Here is a 22,564-nt window from a genome sequence, read left to right on the forward strand (position 1 = left end):
TGCAATGAAACTGCCATAAAGGAAAGGAAAAAGGAGGCAGCCTCACATGACAATCCACAAGCCTAGTCATAAAAAATTAAAAAAAATTCACTGATGTTCATGATATTCCCTAATGCAACATTTGAGCAACATCATTTGAGCAACATTTGAGCGATGTGAAAGAAGTATGCGCATCAATATTTTGTATTATGATTATATAGGTACATGGTTTATATTAGGATAGGAACATTGTGAGTAGCTTGGCTGGTGCGGACAATCTGTCTTGTGCGGTACATCGCAAATGCAGCAAAGCGTGGTGCGACTGCCATGCTAATTGGGAGATCGCGAGAGGCAGTCTGTAGGTGACGTGTGGACGTGATTCAGAGCAGCCGCCACAAACAGATCTCCACTCATGCAGCGCTTTGTTTCCATATACGGTATCGCTGAATGTGCTCATAGCATGCCTTATCGATGGTGTCATTGGCGAATAGATGATGGCGCGCTACTCTGACGCCATCTCGTAACGATTGTTGCCAGACAGCCTGTCTTGTGTGGCACTAAGCTTTTCTTCTCACACTTTTGCCATACCCTCCTTCTACACTCTCTTCCTCATGGTTCCGTTGCACCTTCATCCTCCGTTTTCCTTCATGCGCTCGCTTCGCTAATGCCGTCTTTCACCCTCTGCTGTGCTCCACGTTCCCTCAGTCACACCGAGGAATGCTGACACTCAATGCAGGAACGGGTGCCTACGAGCTGCACTCTAAAAGGAGCAATCATGGACAATAGCACCCAAGCATATGATAGACAGCAGTCATTTCTAATCACCAAGGACAGCTACGTTCCATCATCATCTGCTTGTCTGCTGGACAGCTCAAAAGTTTTAACATGTGGCTAATCGTGTGGACACTTCAAAGTAAGCATTGGCAAAAGTGACAATGTTTCCACGTACCAGACCAATAACTACAAGTCATGATACGCAGCGAGCAGAAAATGAGCGTGACGGAGTGAAAAAAGTGGTGGCATGTCTGGCCGCCTGTGGCACTTAAACCTACCAGGAACCAAATCGGCATGCTAATCCTGAGATGTAATGCATAATGCGCACATTTCCCATGTTTTCCCCAGTGAAAGCAGGTGGAGAACGGAAGCAAAGGAGCTTGCCTTGCGAAGGCTGAATGCCTGAAGTCATGGTTAAACCTTCCCATATGCCTTGTGACAGATACTGCCGAAAAAAAAAAAAATTGTTAATTATTTCTATGCTTGCCCAATGAGAAAAACTGTCCGTTCACCTGCCTCTCTATCACGTAAATGATCGTTTTCAAGATAGAGCCCATAGCAGCAAGCGACTTTACCTTCGTGCTACCTGTAGCTTCAACACGAACAAAATGGCCAGATCACAGCACTCACAAAGGTCTCGGCACACACCGCACCCTGCCCCTTTCCCAGATCTTTGCACGTCTCTTTTCAACGCGAAGCAGTGAAAACACAGCATGTGGAGGTATCAGCAATCGGAACTCTCTGTCCGCATTGCAGATCACTTTCAAGATACGATTTGTGCAGCCGTCTCGTATACAGCCACCGGAGCACGGTTGATTATGGTTCATAATGGTTCGACGTGGAAGAATAAGGTGCTAAAGAACGATAATGGCTTAGAATACTCGGAACATCATCAGCGCACCTGGCGCCAACACCTCCACTGTCTGCACCAGTTCGTGTCGCCGCAGCACTATCATTTGTACTGGCTGGATCAAGTTTTGTAACACTGATAATTACACCGGGCTGCGTGGAAATGAGCAAGTGGCACAATGCTTACGCATACTTGGACATCTCCCACAAGAGTTTCCGTGTGAATTTTTTTCTTTCCTTCATAGAAGGTGCCTTGTTCAACAAATTGCAATGTAAGAGAGCTAAGTGTGAGTACCACCCTTAATCTCATCTTCCTTGTCTGTAGATATCATTTTTGGGGGGGGCTGTCTTCTTTGTTGTTTCTGGCATGTAAAGTTCCAGAATGAACGACTATCTCACAGATGTAACATGTTCTACGAATTATCTAATTAGTTAGCTTTAGCATGAACATTGCATTTGTAGAATTGGAGTGAGTCGATGCTTGAGGTATTTCCATTTCAGTAAGATTCCGCAATGCAACACTCATTTTCAAGATAACTACATTTAGAGTGTCCTACAAACCATACTAAATTAGGGGGTGAGCATTTTTCAGTTTTATGGAATTTTAAAGAATTGCCAATGGTAGATAGCCTAATTTTTGTCTTTGAGAGGCGGGCATACTAGCACGAGAAATTGAAACACACGTTCAACTAATGAACAATACACACATTAAGTTCTTAATTACTTACTTTACATCACATTCTAGAACTTACAAATTGTAGCTGTTGAGCTTTCAAGATGTATACACTTCAAATGAATTTCTAGGAGGAGACCAGCTTCGAGATATTATTTCCCAAAGTGTGAGACCAAATACATGGGCATTCCAGTTACTTCTGTGGTTAAATGCATAAAAGGTTTTGTTAAAAAAGTAAGTGGAACAACAGCTCATTTTTAAGGCGAGTTTGAGGGCACATATCTCCAAACTGGCGTCATTGTGCAAATTCATTCCAAATAATACACCTTGCAAACTCATCAGCTATAATTCATATGTTGCAATATGTGAAATAATGTAGTTAGGAGGCTAACAATTTAATGTTATTTTAATTATCTTGAAATGTGTTTCAATTTACTTTGCAAATAATGTCCGCATCTCTGAATAATCAAGGTCAAGGGCTAGAATTAGATTATCTGCAACAGGCAAACTTTAAAAATTACGTAAAACTTAAATATGATACCCCTGTATAAGGAGTGGAATACCAATTTGTTTCATAATATTTTTAGTAAGCAGGTAATACTTCAAAACTGGTGCCGGTCAGAGGACTTCTACTACAAAGTCATAACTTCAGCACTACCCAGCCATAAATTGACAAGACTGCTTTTAGAGCTCTTTCATTTCATTTATTATGATAGAACTTTCTTATGATACAATACAAGTGGTGTAATAATGCAACCTCATTACCCACCACAATAGACAGGACATGAGTTAAAATTTTGTGAATTTTCCTGCAAGTCATGCTTGTTTAGGAAGTCCTCTTTCCCAAAATCCAATTCAAAAGTAGATAAGATTTCTACGTCTTTCTATGTGAATTTTCTGTATTTTGAAGCTACTGCAAATTTCTTTTTCTACCTTACATGTTATGCATATTCCGGAAAAACGGTTCCTTGTACCGTTCAGATTGTTTAAAAGGCTGGTGAATAAAAACATTGCTGCCAAGATTTTTAGCTCTATATGACAGCTGGGGCACCGAAAGTGGTAAATGCAGTGCTGTTTTTGGAAAATAAAATGTGTGGAAAATATGTAATTTAGTTACTTTCTCATAAACTATCGCATCTACCAGACATGACGCAAAATACAGGTTGTGATGTTAACCCTACTGGATACTGCTGTGCTTGCTCTTTTCCCATGAACATTGCCAGCCGTGACCCGCTCGCTCGCATCACACCCATACGAAGCAGCACAGACGATGGCAAATGACATCCAATGCACAGTTATTTTGTGCAGTAATATTGTGGCATACGGTAATTCAAGACACATGAAATGGATGTGTGAACAAGCAAGCAATACATACTCTGTCTAGATCCGGCACCCATACACGTAGGCTCAGAAGATTTCATACCCTCGTTAATAAGCGCAAAAAAAGACATCTCTGGACGACGTTGGCTTGTTTTACATGAACATCGTCAATAAAAGCCTGCGCGAGTGACAAACACTTCACCATGGCACGCCATCAACTGACAGCTCCACTGACACCCGCTGATAGGGTCAGTAGGCTATATATCTCACTGGACACCGTGGCCTACGGTGTGTGAGACCCAGCTCTATTTTGTCATACAGCACTTCTTTTTACCAACACGATTAGTTTGTACAACTATTTCCCACATAAAGAAAAGTTTTTTCTTTTCTTTCTTTCTTTTTTTGATGCTGCCGGTACGACACGCAAACATGCAAACCAAAGAAAACTCCTCACTGAGGCAGTTGGTGCATGCTGCCTGCTTGTGAAATGTCCTCAATTGCAGCTCCCTATCTCACCAGCGGATAAGATTTCTTTGCAGATAAGGTGTAATTTCGACATAATCTCATTTTATTAGTTGCTATTTTGCATTAGAAACAAAGTATAGCTGATTTTGATGTCACTGTGAGCAGTGACAGGAGCAAATGCCTTGTCCGGGGTGATTGGGCTTGTCAGGAGCAGGCCTACCGACGGCGTTCGCTCTGTGATAGGGAATGTTACACACGAGTGTGCTGGGTTTGGCTCCAGCCACCCGATTGCTACCACCATTGTACGACGCTATCCAGGCAGTTTGTAATTTGTTCGCCATCCGATTTGTTGTATCCGAGAATTTGTTGTACATCGCTGGTGTGCTGTTGCTGCTACAAAAGATAGGACGCCAGGTCATACTGTGCGTTGGAGTCACAACCACCACTCGTGCCATCACTTTCGTTAGCACTTTACATACTTATTCATGCACTCACAATTGCGAGCAACTAGAAGACTTCAGCATGAACCTTCTTTTTAGAGCGCAGCTCTTAGGTGCCCGATCCTGTGGTGAGCGTTGGTGTGCCTCGGCATTGTACCTCGGCGTAATCGAGCGAGTGATCAAAGCGAAAGATGAAAGCGAACGCAGAGCACAGTGGGGGATGAAAGATGTGAGGAGGAAAGTGGCGAGGAGGATGCAGTGGAACCATGAGGCGGAAAGCAGAGGAGGGTAAGGCAAAAGTATGAGAACATGAGAAAAAAAGCGTGGTGCGGCGACAATGGGTACGAGATGGCACTAGAGTAGTGAGCGTCATCTGGGAGGTCTGTCAGCAGCGGCTGCTGAGAATTGCGCCCATGCGACACCCACACACTGGCTCTCGCAATATCCAGATTAGCTGCACTTCGCTCCATTTGCAACTTGCCGGACGAGACAGGTTGTCCACGCCAGGCAATATATCGCGAAACGAAAACACGTATAGAGCTGCACTCAAATTCTGCATTAGGTAGTATAGTAATCGTTAATGAATTTCTTCCTGCATGTGTTGCACATCTCAACCTTACCATGTACAGTCGACCGACTCTTTAACAGTTCCACACAAGCGTTGACTGGCCAACCAGCCAGTGCCTTCTAATGGTGTGAAACTACAAGATCAACAAGAGTAGCACATCCGCACCAAGTTCATTCGAAGCGCGAGTTTCGTCTGCTAGGCTCTTCCTACCAGCTCATCACAGCCCCTGGCACGATTAATTCGGTGCAAGCTTCCTGGCCTATTGGAGATAGCAGAAGCATGTGCCCCTGGCTTACATCATTATTATCTTTCTTTAACATGTGCTGCTCTAGCGCACATGCGCAGGAAAATAATAAACAAAATGCGCAAAGCTGCAATGCAGCTATGTCATAGGAACAAGAAAGAGTAGCGCGAGAGGGGATTATCAAATTTTCAATCTAGTTTCAAACGTGCCACAAGCTTCTACTGCGTTGAGCGCACCAGGGGCAGTGGGATGAGCCTAGCAGACGAAACATGCGCTTCGAGTGAACTTTTTGCGCACGCGCTACTCTTGCTGATCTCGTCACTTCGCGCTGTTGGAATACGCTGACCGGCCAGCCAGTCGATACTCATGTGGTACTGTTAAAGAATCAGATGACTGCGCTTTCTCTCTTCTGTTAGTTTTTATGCTCCCTTATTTCCCAGTATGGGGTAGCAAGCTGGATAATTCCATCTGGCTATTTTCCCTGCCTTTCCCTTCATTCCTTTGTATCTCTCTCTCTCTATGCACTCATAAAGCACACTTCAAGACATGTAAACGTGAGCCAAGCTATGCCAAGCGCTGGCTGCCTGCATCTGTTTGCTGCAGCCATAGGTAGGCGTGAATCCACGCCTGTCAGTGTGCAGCCTTGCACAGCATATCTTGCAGCTGGCTTGCACTCATAAACCTATGAAAAGGCAGTCATCTGCTAAAAATTTGTGATATATAGTGGAATATACGAGTTCCTTTTCAAAATGAATCAAATCCAACAAAACAGAATTTCAGAAAAACAAAAAAATTTGTTATGGGACTGAAATGCAATGCAATAAAAGCCATTAATGATATGTTTTATATGTCAGCCAGAGAAACTTTGCAGCGAGAAGTAGTGAAAAATTACGCCGTACATTTGACCAATATTAACAGGTAAATCTTTTCTTTTTTTGTACATACTGCAGACTTATTGCGCTATTGCAAGAGTAGGTGTGAAGAACAGAACAATGACAAAAAATAGAGGCAATATTGACGATACAGACCAAATGAAGGCAGTAAATACCTATCATAAGTTTAGAGGAAGGGAACGAATAGGAATAGGCAATGAATTCCAGTATTCAACTACACGGGGAAAGAAACTATATCTAAAGGGACACTAAAGGCAAATACTAAGTCGAAGTGGACTGTTTAAATACCATTCCAGAAAGCTTGCAATGACCGTTTTGTGCTAAGAAAGGACTTAATTTACGAGAAAATTGCATCTGAAGGTACCAAATACCTTTTTTGAAATTCAAATCTCCCGCCCCCTCATCGGGAGAGTGGTGGCATTGCATATGCCAACAGCACCCTTTGCTGCCGTAGGTGAGTAAAACGGCGTCCAATAAATGGCAGCATTGAGCCAAGACAAAGCGGTAGATTTGTCACTGCAGCTGCTTTTTGGTAAAGTGGCATAGACCATTTGGGTCCCCTGAGACATAACATCGAAGTTGAATTTTCTGCTACTTGCAGTTTGTGCAAGTTTCGCGAGCCAGCAAAATGAGCACTGCACTACGCTGTAATGAAACTACTGAAATGCGAAAGCGTGGGTGGTGCAGAGTCGAGCGGAAAACGAAACCTTTTGACTGCCCGCATTGTTGTCAAGGGTAAATTCAATGAGTTTTTTCTAAAAATGAAATACAGTTAAACCTGCCTACAACGAACCTCCATACAATGAATTCCTCGATATTCCGAAGTTTTTCTACTCGCCACTGTTACTCCATAGAAGCACATGTATTTGTGACCTCTATGTAAAAAGTGGCGGCGGGAGGCACCCTGGAAATAACGAATTTCCTTCACCGACCACCTAGTGGATTTTGCCCCACATTTGGTTATTTTAGCACGAGTAGCAGCCGTATGCATCTCCTGCAGTTGCCCTGCTGACAATGGAGTGCGAAGCGGTGTCATCGTGCTTGGTGCGCACGTAGTAGCTCCAGCGACAGCGAGGCTTCCGCAGAGTGCTGTTGGCGCAGAGTAGGGAGGGACGATGCTTGTCCGCACGTGTCTACACACACATTGAAGCACTCCTTGTTTCCCTAGAGCCGATTGGCAATGCGATTCTTGATGATAGTGATCTAAAGAATGGAAAGACGCTTGATCCTGCAACCCATGAGGGACCACGGCGAAGCGTTGCTGTGGTTCTGTTCTTATTTCCTCCTCCCTTCAAACAACCCGCCGTTCATTCTAAGTAACGTTGCTGCCGCTTGCAGGTTGCCAGTGGCATGTTGGCAGCGCCACTCTTTGGTAGCTACAGAAGTCTCTGCACTTCACTCCGTTAACCTGACACCAGGTGACACTACTAAGAAGAAAAGGACTGCTTTTCGTGTCTTGCGGAGTCGTGGTCACTCTTCGTCACTTCGTTTTTGATGCCGTGCATATGTGCGAGTCGGCTCCTGTGTCCATGGATCTAGTCACTTCGATGTCTCATTCCAAGGATGAGTGCCTCGACAAAGAAACATAAATATTGACTCTTGAAGCAAAATGGCCATCTTGGACATTGTTTCTGGAGGCAAAAAAAAAAAAAGGATGTAGCTGCCAAATTTGGCATCCCAGCTAGTTCTCTGTCTACAATTCTGAAAACAAAGGTGCGATTCGCAATGCAGTGGAGTCAGGTACCGACAGCAAGAAGAAGCTGAAGCGATCAGCATACGCCGACATCGACAAAGTGGTGTTTACTTGGCTCATGGACATGAGAGCACGACATGTTCCCGTCAGCGGTGCTGTTTTGCAGCAAAAAGCAAGAGACTATGCTTGTATCTTGGGCTGCAATGATTTAAAAGCAAGTAACGGGTGGCTTCAAGGCTTCAAATGCAGGTATGGAATCATCGGCAAAGTAATTAGTGGTGAATCCTCCTTTGCAGACAGCGATGGTGCCACTTCTTGGATTGAGAACAAGCTACCAGATATTTCGGAGTGTTACGACGTGTGTGTGATACATACAACGCTGACGAGACGGCCCTTTTTTGAGAGTTGCTCCCAAACCGCACTCTTACGCTAAATGGTCTCATCTGCCACGGCGGCAAGCAGAGTAAACGTCGCTTGACTGTTTTGCTCTCTGTAAATTCAGACGGAAGCGACAAGCGAGTCCCACTGGTTATTGGCAAAAGTGCCCAACCCAGATGCTGTAAAGGGACACACAGAATGCCAGTGAAATATGTGGCAAATGCAAAAGCATGAATGACATGGGGCATATTTAGTGACTGGTTGAGAGATTTCGACAAAGATATCAAGAAACAAGGCTGCAGAATTTGTCTATTCGTGGACAACTGTACTGCGCACTAAGTTGTAGGCCTCGAGCAGCCTAACACTGAACTCCAGTTTTTACCCGCGAACTGTACCTCGATCATTCAGCCCAGAGGAATTATTAACAGTGTGAAGTGTTCCTACCGGTGTCGACTAAACCAAAGGCTGCTTCTGAACATTCATCTTCAGCAGGAAACAAAGGTGGACATTTTTCACGAAGTTGCGATGCTTGAAGCATCCTGGCGGGAAACAAGTGCAGACATTATTATGAACTGCTTCAGCAAGGCTTGGATCACAAAAGAGGTTCAAGCTGCTAAAACTGACAGTGGAGAGGAAGAGCTTTTAGGCCCACCTGATCGCGCCACAGCTTGGGTTTCACTGCATGCGAATGGAGCAGCCCCGGACGACATGTAGCTTTGCGATTTCTTGTATATGGACGACTGCGCTGTCACTGCGGAAGAGATCTTGGATGAGGTGCTGGTAGAAAGTATCCGATATAACAGTGATGACGAGAGATCTTCGGAGGTCGATTCATCACTTGCTTTGCCTTCCGCAAAGGAAGTACTGGATGCCATTGACGTTTTGCAACATGACGCGGGCTCGCCAGGCAATGATGGAATAGTGTTATGTACCTTGATGTCCTACGAGCGTTCAGTGTTGCTGCCCCTCACGAAGATGCAACAGAGCAAAATAACACAGTTTTTTGCCACTAAATAAATGCGTTCTGGGTGAGTACCTCCAGTTCCTCCTTTGTTTGATTTGTGCACTTCTTTTTAACCTCTGTGTAACGAAAATTTTTGAGCATTTGTCAATTTCGTTATATTCAGGTTTAACTGTAGAAATGGATAAGTAGCATTTTATTTCGTCTGACAACATAATGATGTTTTTTGCAACGAGTAGTTGAGTACTAGTGACAGAATTTAACTGAGGAGTGCTTTCGTCATCGGGCAAGTGGTTGAATGTCCCGGGGGAGTCTCTAATCATGTCCTGCATTTACCTCAGTTTCTCAATTATTAAGGCCCTGTTCGCGATAATATTGATGCCTTAGAGATTCTCAAGCATTAATCTATCACTTTAGCTTGACCTAATATTTGCCTAATGTGTCCCTTTAAATGTGTCCGTGCGGGAAATATAAGGCACAATGTTTAGGTGTAGGCGACTTCTAGTATCAGATGGTTTAGCAGAAGTTAGGTAATTATCTGATGCGGACTCTTTTGATGATTTGACTCCTTCTGATTTGAAACACTCAATTTGATGAGGTTCTGGTTAGAAAACATTGTTGAAAACGACTTTTAGAACGGTGTGATGTTATTTTAGTAAAAGCTATTAGAACATTGTCATGAACACTCAGAATAATATTTGGAGAGAGCAAATTCATCTGCTCACTAGCATAGGGAGCCTCATTTGTAATGACCTACAGGACATTTTTCTTGAACAGCACTGAAGACTGTAATAAAATCAGGAACACAACCTGTAAAGAGACCACCATAGCTCCTCGATCACACTATGCGGTAAGTGCTCTCCTACAGGGCAAGTGAATTTGACTCATTTTGATCCGTACACCAGCAGGATCTGGATCATTTTCAATTTGAAATAGCTGGCATTATTCGACCTAATTCATTCTGATAGCTATCTTAGAGGAAAACTGATTATATGTGCTTGCAATTTGAGCATAGCTGACCTAGTTTTGGTTTTTGGATCTGGCTCATTTGAAAAAAAAGAAACCCTCAAGCGTGTGTATGTGTGTGAAATTTGTACTGTATAGGAACAATTGTGTCTTCTTAGTGCAATTCTGATGCATTCTTAATTTTTTCATATTTTTGTTCAGGAGCCCTTTAACAAATTGCTACCCGCTTACTGAATGTGTTTCTAATAACCTGGTTCTAAGTATATAAACTGCAGCATGGGCCCTAAGGTAATTGATTTTAAGATAATTAACTGAACACTTAATTTACTAATCATTCACTGTCATTCACTGTGCAAGTGGTGCTGATCTTTTCAAGTGATCCTGCTGAAGTGGCAAAACTGTGCCACTGGTTACAGGCACGTTTTTTTAAAAACCTACGCAAAAAAAGGTGGGGGGGGGGAAGCAGTGTATGACCTAGCCATGACAGTACTAAATGAATGCTAAAGGTGAGCATACAATGAATTGCAACTCTTGCATTACCCTTCCGGAAACATCTCAACGTTTGTTACATGCTCAATGGTTGCCTTACGTAGGAAGTGTACAACGTGCCAGCAATCTCAGAGGTGATGCTATGTCATGTGCTAATGCATGCTTCGAGCCAGAGGTCCCCACAGGGAAGGCTCCACACTCCCAGAAGAAAGCGCAGACAGAGCTACGCCAAGATAATAACTGCCACTAAGATTTTTGTAGAAAAACCCAATAAATCGTGTAAAATTTTTTTTCTTTCCCACTGAAATGCAGAGGAATAAACTTCATTATTCACTGTTTAACACAAGTTACTGATTAACTAAAACAAAACAAGCTGTTTCGTGGGAACTTGCATGGTGTCTTGAGAGTGGTGGTGCCACTTTCTGTACAAGCTATATTTGCACCATTTTCTCGCTTACATATTTGACGCTATGTTATCAGTAACAGTGATGCTCTGGTCCTCCTGGATGAGCAATCTGCAGCTTTAGCTCGACTTGACATTTGCCTTCAATGCACCTTTAACCAGCATCACTTCTAAAGGGGACAAGTTGCCATCTACCCAAGAGTTGCAACGAGCCCACAACAAACAGAAAGCTTCACAGTTGTAGCTTCCAGCTGTACTCTCAGGTGGATGACCATTCTTCTAAAGAAATTTCCTCCAACATGTGAATTTCTACAGAACTGGCTTGCCTACGTCACCACTCCTGATGAGTGGTTTTAGTTATCGGGTGCTAGTACTGGAGGCAGGGTGGTGCAGAGCACCTTTTCAGGTTTCACATGCCAGCTTGAGCATGGCCAAAAGCAAGACGGCAACTAACCAGCTCATAAAAACAAGCTTTAGACTCGTAAAAAGGGAGCGGGCACTGACACAGGTGCACACGAGGATGCACGCACTGGCTCCGCACTTCTTCACTGCTTCTTTGGATCATCGTGATGAATAGAAAGCTTTTGAATACTCATCACAAAATATCCACATTTGCTTTTCAACAAAAGTCATGTTCATATAGTCTGCAATGACTGTGCAAATATGCCTGTGAGCCCAGGCCCACACTCCCCTCAATAGGGATGGTTATCTCTTTTGCCTACACCAACATAAATGACAGCGTGGCCATGTCGTAATGACACTGCACTCCGCAGCTTTTCTGCAATCCAGAGACATAGTTAGGCTTGTGCAAATAGTAACTATGGAAACCAAACAGAATGTGTATGACATAAACTAAAAGATGCAGTGTCATTCAAACCGGCCACTACTGATCATATTTTGTAAGATCTGCAGCTTTTGTATTTTTATGGTTATTTGTATTGTCTTTTACATTCCTTATGTAAGCATCCCTTGTATCTTCAATTACCAATGCTGCATTCTTCTGTAATATGTTTTAAACCTATGTACCTACTACTCCCTTCTCTAATGCCCATGGGCCTTGAGGATATTGCAGTAAATAAATAAATAAATAAATAAATAAATAAATGAAACTGAATCTTATATGGACTGAACGGATGCAGAGTGAATAGTTTCTAAGCATGATGCAGGCATCTGGGGTACGTTTAAGATTATGCTACTTGGCTCTCGTTCAGCAACGCACCATTTTACAGGAGGGTAACACGTATTAGTTCCAAATCCATTGATCGATCGTTGCTTTATTACAAGAATGAGAGATTGTTTAATGACTGAGGCTGCATGTTAGCTTGTAGTGTGTCAATGATGATCTGCCTTTCACCTTGAAATTGAAGACAGAGCCAAATAATATGCTCAGCCACGTGGGCTGTTTTGCAAATTGAAAAAAAAAAAAAAAAACACCCCAATCGAGTAAGTTACAAAAGTGTGTTGCTTAGCCGGTAAAAAGAATTGGTGAGAGTAATAGGTTTTTTTAGGCTGACTTGCTAAAAGTGACTATCCAATTTTCACCTCGGCTTCAGTTGTGATGAGAGAATGCCCAAGAACTGTTCGACGACGTCGGGGCTGCCCGCTATGCTGCCACGCAGCACGCGGTGCGCAAAGCTGGGGAACCCGCAGAGTTGTGCAAGACGGTGCCGCGCCCCCAGGAGCTCATCCAACAGCTCACTCTGGTGCTTATCCGGATAAAGGTAGGCCCGGTATGCAGCCTCTCGCACCTAGAATCACACGTGCAACAGTTTGGGGAGAACATCTGTTTTGTTGAAAACACACTAAACAGGCACTTTATGTTAGTCTTGTTTGGCAGACTAAACTTCTGGAACACTTGAAATGTTAATCTTACCCTGCGCATAGTCTCGGGAAGCCAGAAAAGACAAAAAGACAAAAGATGAGCTTCTTGTTTCCATGCTAGTTCCTTGCGCCATACTGAGATTTGTAGACTATCTGTTCTACAAATCTCAAACAAGGATTTCGTTACAATCTCACGGAACCTAAGACTCAGCCTAGTGAGTTTTGATCACTTTTTCTCAACGAAAACAGCCCAACCATGCGATAACACTTTTGAAGCTATGATGGCATACTAATATAGCAGCACTGCAGTTCAGACACAAGTACCAGAAAGGAAAACTCAGCCTTTCATATTCTTTGCTAATAACCCAAGCAGTAGAATTAGCTGATGACCAATGATTGACAATAAAGTGAGATACAGGCGGCTTGCTGACTTTCTTGGCCAGTCTTATGTCGGCACTAGTCAGGCCACTACTGGTGGCCAACTATGCTCGCACAGAATTCGTCGGCGACCTTGGTCCAAGGCAGCACACCATTTCCCAATGCCCTGGCAGATCGGCAAGAATGCGGTATTGGAATAATGCTTTGCCATGAAATACGGCCATTGCAGTGAGTTCATTTCAGTACACAATCACGGCACAAAATTGCAGTTTCTGTGCAAGGGAAGCACATGTGTTTTCTGAAGTACTTATAACCGTGTGATAGCAGCTCCGTGGCTTAGGCATACAGAATATCTTATGTAACCAATCTATATTGACGCCACAAACTTTGATTCATCCAGTGGCACCACCAGGGAATTGCAGTGGTTCGAGAAATACAGGGTACATACTTGCTTCACTTCCCATGCAGCATACATGCATGCATGCTGTACAAGTTCTCTTCCCAGCATTGGCAGGTTCTGGCACAGAACTCACATCGAGATTTTGCAGTGGCAGAAGATTTATGCACAATAAAAATACTTTGAGGATGATAATTAAACATTAAATCTACGATGCACTATGCATGGCAAAGCTAGGATTGAGAGCCTACCAAAACAAGCTGTGCAAGTTTACCCGAAATAAATCTAAATTTATGTTGGGCCATGCAAGGCATAACAATGGCCAGTAGTTGGAACAGCATAGGCAGACTGGTAGTTAGCCAATGTGAGGCTCATATATATAGCCATGCTTGTCCCAAGTTAGATTGCCAACGTCGACCCAGGCTGGGCCAGAAGAGTTTTCCCATTGGTACGCCAACATTTCCTGTAAAATAATTGCAAATTATTATTTATGTCTTGAAGTACTGCCCCAGAACACATTAACCCAGTGTCACTCTTTGGCGTCCCTTTTAACATGTGTGCTGATAATTTGTCTCAGGGTAGCACACTTGAGAAACGCCAACACACACAAATAAGGACAGTGACAAAATGGTTAACTGTAAGCTATTCATTTATCCCTGAAAGACATGCTTCAAAAGGACGATTTACCTCACGAGCTCATATTTATGTACCGGGTGTTTCTTTCTATATGGAGCACTTTCTATCAAAGGAAACTGTCATATCTAGGCCCCCGTCATACAGCCAGACAGGCTATGTGGCTAGGTGGACATTAGCAGCAGTTCTTAAGAAAGAGATCGACAGTAATTTCACCAATTACCAAAAAAAATTAATTACCTTTTTCATTATACACTTTAGGGCACATGTAACTGTGAAATTGAAACAATTGGGTAGTGAAGTAATGCATGTTTAGCGGACATCGATCAAAGAGAGCGAAGATGAGTTTACAGTAACACGATCAAGCTTGTGCGATGGAGAGGGAGAGAGCTGGTTGATGCGCACCTCCTTTCCTAGCACGGTTGTGGCAGGACATGATGGCTGTCAGTGTGGCTGAGCGTATACGCAGACCACGCACCCTGCTTTAGAGGAAATCTGCCATGTGCGCAAAGAGCGAGCATGCCAAGATTGCATGGTATTATGTGCGCTGTCTTTCCACGCGTTTAGTACCGAAGGTTGCGTAATCTCAAATTTCGTAGATTGTTGAAGTGAGAGGCAGACGAAACATTTGCACTTCGCTGCCGGCACTATTCATGGTAGCGCCACCCTACTACAGGAGACACCATCAGCCTGGGGTGGAGTGGACGTGAAAGCATGGCTGGCTTCACTTAATTAGTACCGCGGATGTGAAGATATAGTCCACATGGCATGAAACTGTATTGTTGGTAGCCGGCTGTCAAATTCAACAAAATAAATTTTTTTCTCATTCAAATTTGCTTTTGCTTTTTTTTCAACTGCCCGATAATTCAGAAAATCTAGCGGCCTTGTCCGTGTAAAATAACATCAACTGGTGAGTGTACTTATCTGCATAAAAGGCTGAATTTCAGTACAATGAAATTTTGATATAACAAAGCAGAGTGCCGACCTTGCTGACTTCGTTATATCGAGGTTTAACTGTAAGTAAACGCAAGTACAGAGCTTAGCGATTGAAACGCGATGCTCGGACTGCATGGTGGCCGGCGCTCTTTGTGCCACCAGTGAGCACTGGGTGATCACCGAGGGGTCAAATGCAGTCACGATGCATCACGAAGGCTCCCACTTTCATTTGACACCATAATGCATGATCTCGGTGCACCAACACCCACCAGTGGCACGAAAAGTGCCCACAGTCACACAATGCAAGCATTGCATTTCAATTGCTGAGCGTTGTACAGTCACAACGATCAAGTTCAAGAATTCAACCTAGGACCTCGTGCATGGTTTTTGCGGTGGTCTGTGCTTGAGCCACAACAGCAAATGTTTAGGAATGTAAGCGAATGAAAACCATAACAACTCACCAGCTCATTGTCAGCATCTGTGTAGAGACCAGGGACAATAACATGCTCACCATCACTGGCAAAGCTAAGAGGAAAAACAAAAAAATAATTGTTTGAATTAAAATATCACAAATAAAGTGTGGAAACATGGCAGCTGTCATGGCTGAGAAAGATACATTAAAATGCCATCTAAACATAGTAGCTGCAAGATACCTATATATAAAATTTATTTCAGACATTGAGAAAAATTATGCAGATCCAATGCAGATTTTGGAACCTCTGCGAAGTGAAGCTTCCGTAAAAATGGTTAATTAAATCCCATTAACCTGTCTATTTTTTGAACAACACTTTGCAGCATAGCCATTACCTCCTTGCCGAGGAAACCAGCAAGACACACAGGCCCATGCAATGCGACTTGCGTGATCCATGAAACTGTGGATTACAGTTGTTTTCGGGATTAGCCAACATATATTACCATCTCCTGCATCAGTTCACTTCGCACCTGCACTATCCCTAGGCGCTGTACAAGAAGCCAACTGAGCAAATGCGCAAGACCCTGGGAGAGAAGGCACAGAAAGCTTTGCTTTAATAAAGGAATTATGCACTCGGTCTGTATGTGTTGCAGTGAGGATATTTAGGTATTGGTTGTTGTTTCACTGCAAGATCCGCAGAGGACAGAGTGGGTAATTTGCACATCTGTGACGTAGAACAGATGGGGCTACACACAGGCCAATTCGAGTGCTGTCCTGCACGTCCAATATTCAGCAAGATAGCAGCAACCATGGTTAGGAAATTCCAGGAGTATTCACAAAGAAGGCTTCGCTTTAATACGAGATGCACATACATAAATTTTATGCAATAGAGACTCTCTTAATATGATCAGGTGACACATTAAGCTGGTAACCGGAAATTACTAAGGCTAATTTTTACGATAATTTTGGTGGTGGTGATCCCTGTGCAAAAGTAACCACACTATCCAAATTAGTCAGTGATTTGAAGCCCACAGCCAGACAAAGTAGACTGCTTCCACCACGAGGACAGGGCCAAGTTTATCTAAAAAAAGATATTAGAGTTTGAAACTGAGACGGTGAATGCAATGAATTCTATCTGAGGTATTAAGGAACCAATTATTCGCTTTTAATACAATATAACTTGCACTAAGAATTGATAATTCATTCCACAAGGTCTCATTTTATAGTGCACAATAATAACTACAACTTGTATGCACACAAGAGCACTCCTAGTCACTTCCATCTCAAGAGAGTCGCTGCTGTTCCATCTTCCCCTTTTCGCAAACAAAGCAGACAGTGCCCGCTGTTAGATATGAACTGTTTGCATCAGAATGTACACTGAAAAGAGTACAACGGTAAGAAAAATGTGACACATTTTTACATACCATATTTACTCGCATAATGATCGCACTCGCGCAATGATCGCACCCCTGAATCTTGTCGTCGAAATTCAATTTTTTTTCTTTCCCGTGTAATGATCGCACCCTCAACTTGTGCCAAGTCTAGCTAATGATGATCACGCTTACCATCAGTCGAGTGCTATGCAAACGACTCTTGAACACATATCAAGCAGTCCGCACACACCCAAAATTCTTAAGCAGATGCCCTGATGCCCTATTTCATTCCTTTCATCACTTTCCGCACTTTTATGAAAAAGAAAAAGCTACAACCAAACTTGCCTCGGCTTTATTATTTGTAGGCTTCATAATGGTATTGGTCAACAACAACAGCACAAAGGGCGCCTTTCGATTCTTCTCGTCTGCACTCGTGGGCACGCAACAAATCACGAGCGGCAACGATAGTCGCCACGTTTACACTGATACGTTAGAAGTGTGCCTTATTCATGCACCACCGCTTTTAGTGCAGCCAAGATATTCGTCCACCCTTAGTGGAGACGTGCCGTATTAGGATAGCAGTGAAGACAAATGCCGCAGTTTCCGCAGCATGCCCGCCATGTGTTTCCATGTCACTGGCAGCTATGTGCTCCCATCTCTGTTTCTGTCCCCTCAAAGCAGACATGGCTACATATTGTCTAAAACTTGCCGATATTAATGATATTATTCATTACTGATACAGAAGAAACTGTTTTAATGTGCGTAATGTACTCACAAGAAGAAAAATAATCGCGTTCGGTGCATTGAGATTGCTCCACTGGCCGCCATTTTTGTTTTGGTGTCCCGCACTAACAGCGGCAGCCGCCTGCTTGTCATTCCGCAGCGAGTGCGGGATGAAAAAAGAAAATGTTTCCTTTCATGGGGAATTTAACCCGCGTAATGATCGCACCCCTGAATTTGCGTCAATTTTTTTGAGAAAAAAGTGCAATCATTATGCAAGTAAATATGATAATAACCACAATGCAGTGAATGACTGCTGTAAGAGCAAAGTTACATTTACTGACCTGCAATCACACGGAGGCAAACAACGTAAACATAAACATAAAATATTGACCCATGTACTTATTTATCCTTCTTCTGGGGATTGTATTTCATACACTAACTTAAACTTATTGCTCAGCGCAAGATGCGTGTGCATGATTTCGAGCTGATTCGAATGTTACGGACGGTTCCATCCATTGCTTATTAGTCAGTGAACCCTGTGTAATCTAATTGTATGCGCAACACGAATTGACAAGTACCATCTGGAAGTCACACGGGCACCAGCGATTACGCTGGAGCCTTCGACGAGTCAAATATAAAAGCAGACGCACTTGAACCGCAGATCAGATTTCGACAATCACCAACTGTGCTCGCCGCTATCGTTGCACTTCGAGTGCCACCTGCTTTTGGGGGCACAGGCTCGCCAAATAATAAAGTTAGTTTTGTGACTCACAGTTTTGCTATACTGTGTTTTCTACGGTCACTACAAGGTGACAACATTGCATGTATTAGGTCTCCTCGATTTGGCTGCACTTTCTGCACTAGTTCAGGGAGTGCAGCACTCTAGCACTCGATTTGCCAGTGCAGCTAGCGCCACCTGCACTTCGGCACTCGATTTGACGTCGTGCTGCACGAGTTCATGTACACTTCGGCACTAGATTCTCCGCAAGTTCTTTTCTCGTGCACGTAGTGCAAGGCTTTTGATAGCAGACGACACATGCGCCTCCGTGGCCATGCGGGTGTTGGTAGAAGGCATCGACGGCGCCTGTTATTAGTAACGCAGCACGGACGCCAGTTTTCTTCAGGATGTGTACGCAGCATCTTGTTAAGAACGCTTTCCGGCTTCAGCTGCTGCTAAGTGCACTGAAGGCCGGGATTTTCCCTCAGGTCACAGTCGTTTGTATTAATTTTCACGAGCTTACCGCTACCTCGACGTTAAAAACCACATCGGTCAGTCGTTTGAAACGTTGTGCCATATGATTCAGAAATGTGTGGAAGCCGCGCTCGGTCATGCTTTCTGAATAATGATGCCGAAGTTGACCTAATTTCTAGGCACTAATACATAAATTCTTTCCACAGGACCAAAAAGGCCATTGCGCACACGTTTAAGCTCGCGGCACACACCAACAAAAGAAAAGCCACAGCCGCCCAGTCGCAGCAGACGAAGGCCTGTACGTTCTTGCACTTTTGTCCTCGATTTGACCGCTGCACTGAGAGCGCTAGTGCCGCGCTACACTTACACTTGAAGAACTGGCGCTGCACTGGCACGACACTTTTCTGAACTAGTGCAAAAAGTGGAGCCAAATCGAGGAGATCTACTGCTAAGAAATATTGTTCTCAGGCATGGGAGCGGCCAAGGAAGTTTTGAAGCAGCTTTGAGAGCAGCGAATTTGGCACATTGGAGCAGGTTTGGAGCAGGAATTGTTCGTTTTGGAGCAGAATATTCGCATTTTGAAGCATGTGACTTACGCCTAAACATGAGTGAAATACAGACAAATCAAGAAAAGGCGTTTTTTATTTGACTTTGGAGAGCACTGTTAGGTTACCGCGAATCAGTTCTGCGGAAGCCCGCAAGGTGGAGGAAAGTTCGCTAAAGGAAAAAAAAAAAAATTTCATACACCTGACAGAGGAAACCCATATTTGTTCCTCGGAAACGACTTCCGAGGAAACCACGTACCGGGCATGCCAGGTAAATGTAGCCAAGAAAAGAAAATTAACGAAGGGATTTATGCGAACAGTACCCATACTATATTGACAGGCTACATGCTAGTCCAGAGGTTTCCTTTTCGTTGAGCACAAGGAACTTATATTTAATTTTAATTAGTTAACATTATCTACCTCAGTTATTCGATAAAGATATTGGATAATGCAAATCTTAGGTTACTATAATTCTAGTCATCGCTCATGTTTCAACATCAACAGTTTATAAAGTTCAACAGTTTATAAAGTTAGCTAATTAGACGTATTTGTGCACAATGAACAAGAAATACCGACTGTGACAACCACAAACAACACTCATCTAGGTACCGTCAACGCTGTTCACGTAATGCCCTCAGTTACTTTTTAAAATTCTTTGTGGCATTCAGTTGGTATAGCAGAGCGCCACAGAATAAATGCGAAGTTACTTTGTTGGTCATTGCATGTTTGCCAGTATTCCACATAACTTGGCAAGAAGAAAATAAAGAAAAAGCTCTGACATTTACGAAACGAATAAAGGAAAGAACTGTTAAGTGGCTTTCCGATTAACGGTGCCAACCAATATTTTGCACAAGCTCGATTATTAGGGCTTCCCCATAATGTCAATGTAAAACAGCAACCAATATTTTGAATGCCAGACAATGGTTTCTTAAAATTTTGGGATTCTATGTGTGCCCTGAAGACCAGCATTGTCCGGTGAACCGGCCCAGGCTGTCAGCTCAGGCCCATGGCCTCCTGGACTAGGGATGCCGCCCACCTCAGATGACTCCACCGTCAGCTCATTTTTAGAAATAGAGTTTATTCCTCCTCCTCGTGCCGTCGTGTCATTAACATCACTGCTGCGAACGCAATATCTGTTGTTCTCGCATTCTCTGACCCTATGCTACTGCCATTCAGCCACTACGGCAGACTAAAACTGAAACACAACACCATCGGTTTGTGTTTTGTAGCAGCAAAAGTCTGACTTCGTTAGTGCGGTTGGGTAGAATATAGAGTTCCCGGAGTGCAAATTTGAGTGATAATTACGGTTGCCATTGCATATTTCTGGTCAAAAGGTTTCACACACATGTGCGTAATATATTTTAATGTTACATGCATGTGTTTGCCATTAATTGATGCCGCTTTACCAATAGGGCGCACAAGCGAGTCTTAAAATGTATAATGATAGACTGTACAACTTATTCATACAGCTGAGATTGCGGCTTTCGCTCCTGGCTGCCTCATAAAAGAGAGTGCCAGTTCAAGTCATCTTTAGCTGGTCTGCATATTACACAAACATGTAAGACTTATACAGTCGAACCCACTTATAACGATACCAGTTTTAACAACATATAAGTCATAACAATGAAAAGTCGCTGCACCGTTAACTTTTATATGTTTTCTGAGGTGAAATAACCTGTTTACTATAATGTCCCCATGGTGCATTATCAGTTATAACGATGAAGTCTGGCTGCTGGGTGTCCGCGTCGAAAGGTAATGCAATGTGAAATCCTTGAAAAGAAAAAAAAAGTGAAATACGAGCCCCTGCATATCGCCCGCCACCCCAACTACCGCTTCGTGCTTCTCTCCATGGGAGATGCACGCCAGCCTCGTGGGCATCTCTCCTGCTGCCCTTCCACCCCTCCGAACACGAATGGGCTGTGCCCATAGCTCTGTGTCGAGCCACCCTCCGAAACACGAATGGACCCCGCCAACTGCGCTGACAACGCTGCCAGCGCTGCTCCCACATTGCTCGCTGGGTCCTTGCAGTTCTTTCTTTACTCTATGGCCCTCCTTCTGTGCAATTCTGCTAACAGATTAAGTCACTAGTGCTTGTCTTTGTTCACTGCATTGAAGTCTTTCCTGGCCATGTTATTTCTCAGCCTCGTTTTACTCACCACCAAAACAGAAGATGGCTGGTCTGCCCACTGATCATCGGCAATGCACAGCGTTGCTGATGTAAAGAAAGCGCACTGCTATAGATTTGTAAATGAAGTGCTTCTAACCGATGAGGCGATCGTCACGAACGTGCTTGCATCAGATAGCGACAGTGACGGCTATGGCGGCAGTGCTGACGGGGTAGGGAGGCTGCCTCAACATTGTCCCCGCGGGAGGTCCTGTAGATGATTCAGTCTGATTCAGTTATGGGCTTGTTTTCGCGAGGGACCTTATGCTTCACTACGTGGAGCACCTGGATGCCTTGGAGAAGGATGTGAGCAAGCTTTGCGTAAAGCAAGCAAGGCTGATGGACATGCGGTTTTCTTGTGCAAGCCAGTGGGAAGTACATAGGTGGCGAGATGCTTGTGGCGATCACGTCCCAGCATTTCTTCTGGATTTCTCATGCTGAGATGCTGCCGCAGCAACCTTCAAGCATTTTTTTTAAAAGGCACCTTTCGGGGCTACCAAAGTGATGCCTCGGCAGAGCTCATATGTCACTTGCCACCCTCTTTGCAGTTATAGCAGTGCCATTCTTGAACACCAACAGCCGCGGCTTGTTAACAACACGCGAACAGAGTGCGCAGGAGGGAGATTCAAACGGTTAAACAAATCAGCACAATCAGAAGGTGGTGGGGAGGAGAACTGGCCACCCTGCCATCATAGTTTTCTCGGAACAGCAACACCATCCCCCATTTTGATTTTTTTTTTTCGTGCAACCCAGTTATAACAATTATCAGTTATAACAATGGAATTTTCGTGGCACTTGAACATTGTTATAAGTGGGTTCAACTGTATAAAGCAATCATAATGTATTGACAGCACAAAGCATTTTTGTTTTCCTACAGCCAAGTTACAATACGGCC

At 43.7% G+C, this 22,564-nt stretch overlaps 1 protein-coding gene across 1 annotated transcript in view; it reads right to left on the reverse strand.

Annotated features, from left to right (window-relative positions):
* The window catches only part of LOC142573088 (mitochondrial intermediate peptidase), a 67,662-nt gene that overhangs the window by 25,254 nt on the left and 19,844 nt on the right, over positions 1 to 22,564 (reverse strand). The window contains exons 6-7 of the mRNA XM_075682600.1: positions 15,722 to 15,785; positions 12,638 to 12,843 (exon numbers count right to left, since the gene is read on the reverse strand). Of these exons, the coding sequence (XP_075538715.1) occupies positions 12,638 to 12,843; positions 15,722 to 15,785 (270 nt within the window). The remainder of the gene's footprint in view (positions 1 to 12,637; positions 12,844 to 15,721; positions 15,786 to 22,564) is intronic.

Source organism: Dermacentor variabilis, chromosome 2 (genome assembly GCF_050947875.1).
Source record: "Dermacentor variabilis isolate Ectoservices chromosome 2, ASM5094787v1, whole genome shotgun sequence".
Taxonomy (NCBI): domain Eukaryota; kingdom Metazoa; phylum Arthropoda; class Arachnida; order Ixodida; family Ixodidae; genus Dermacentor; species Dermacentor variabilis.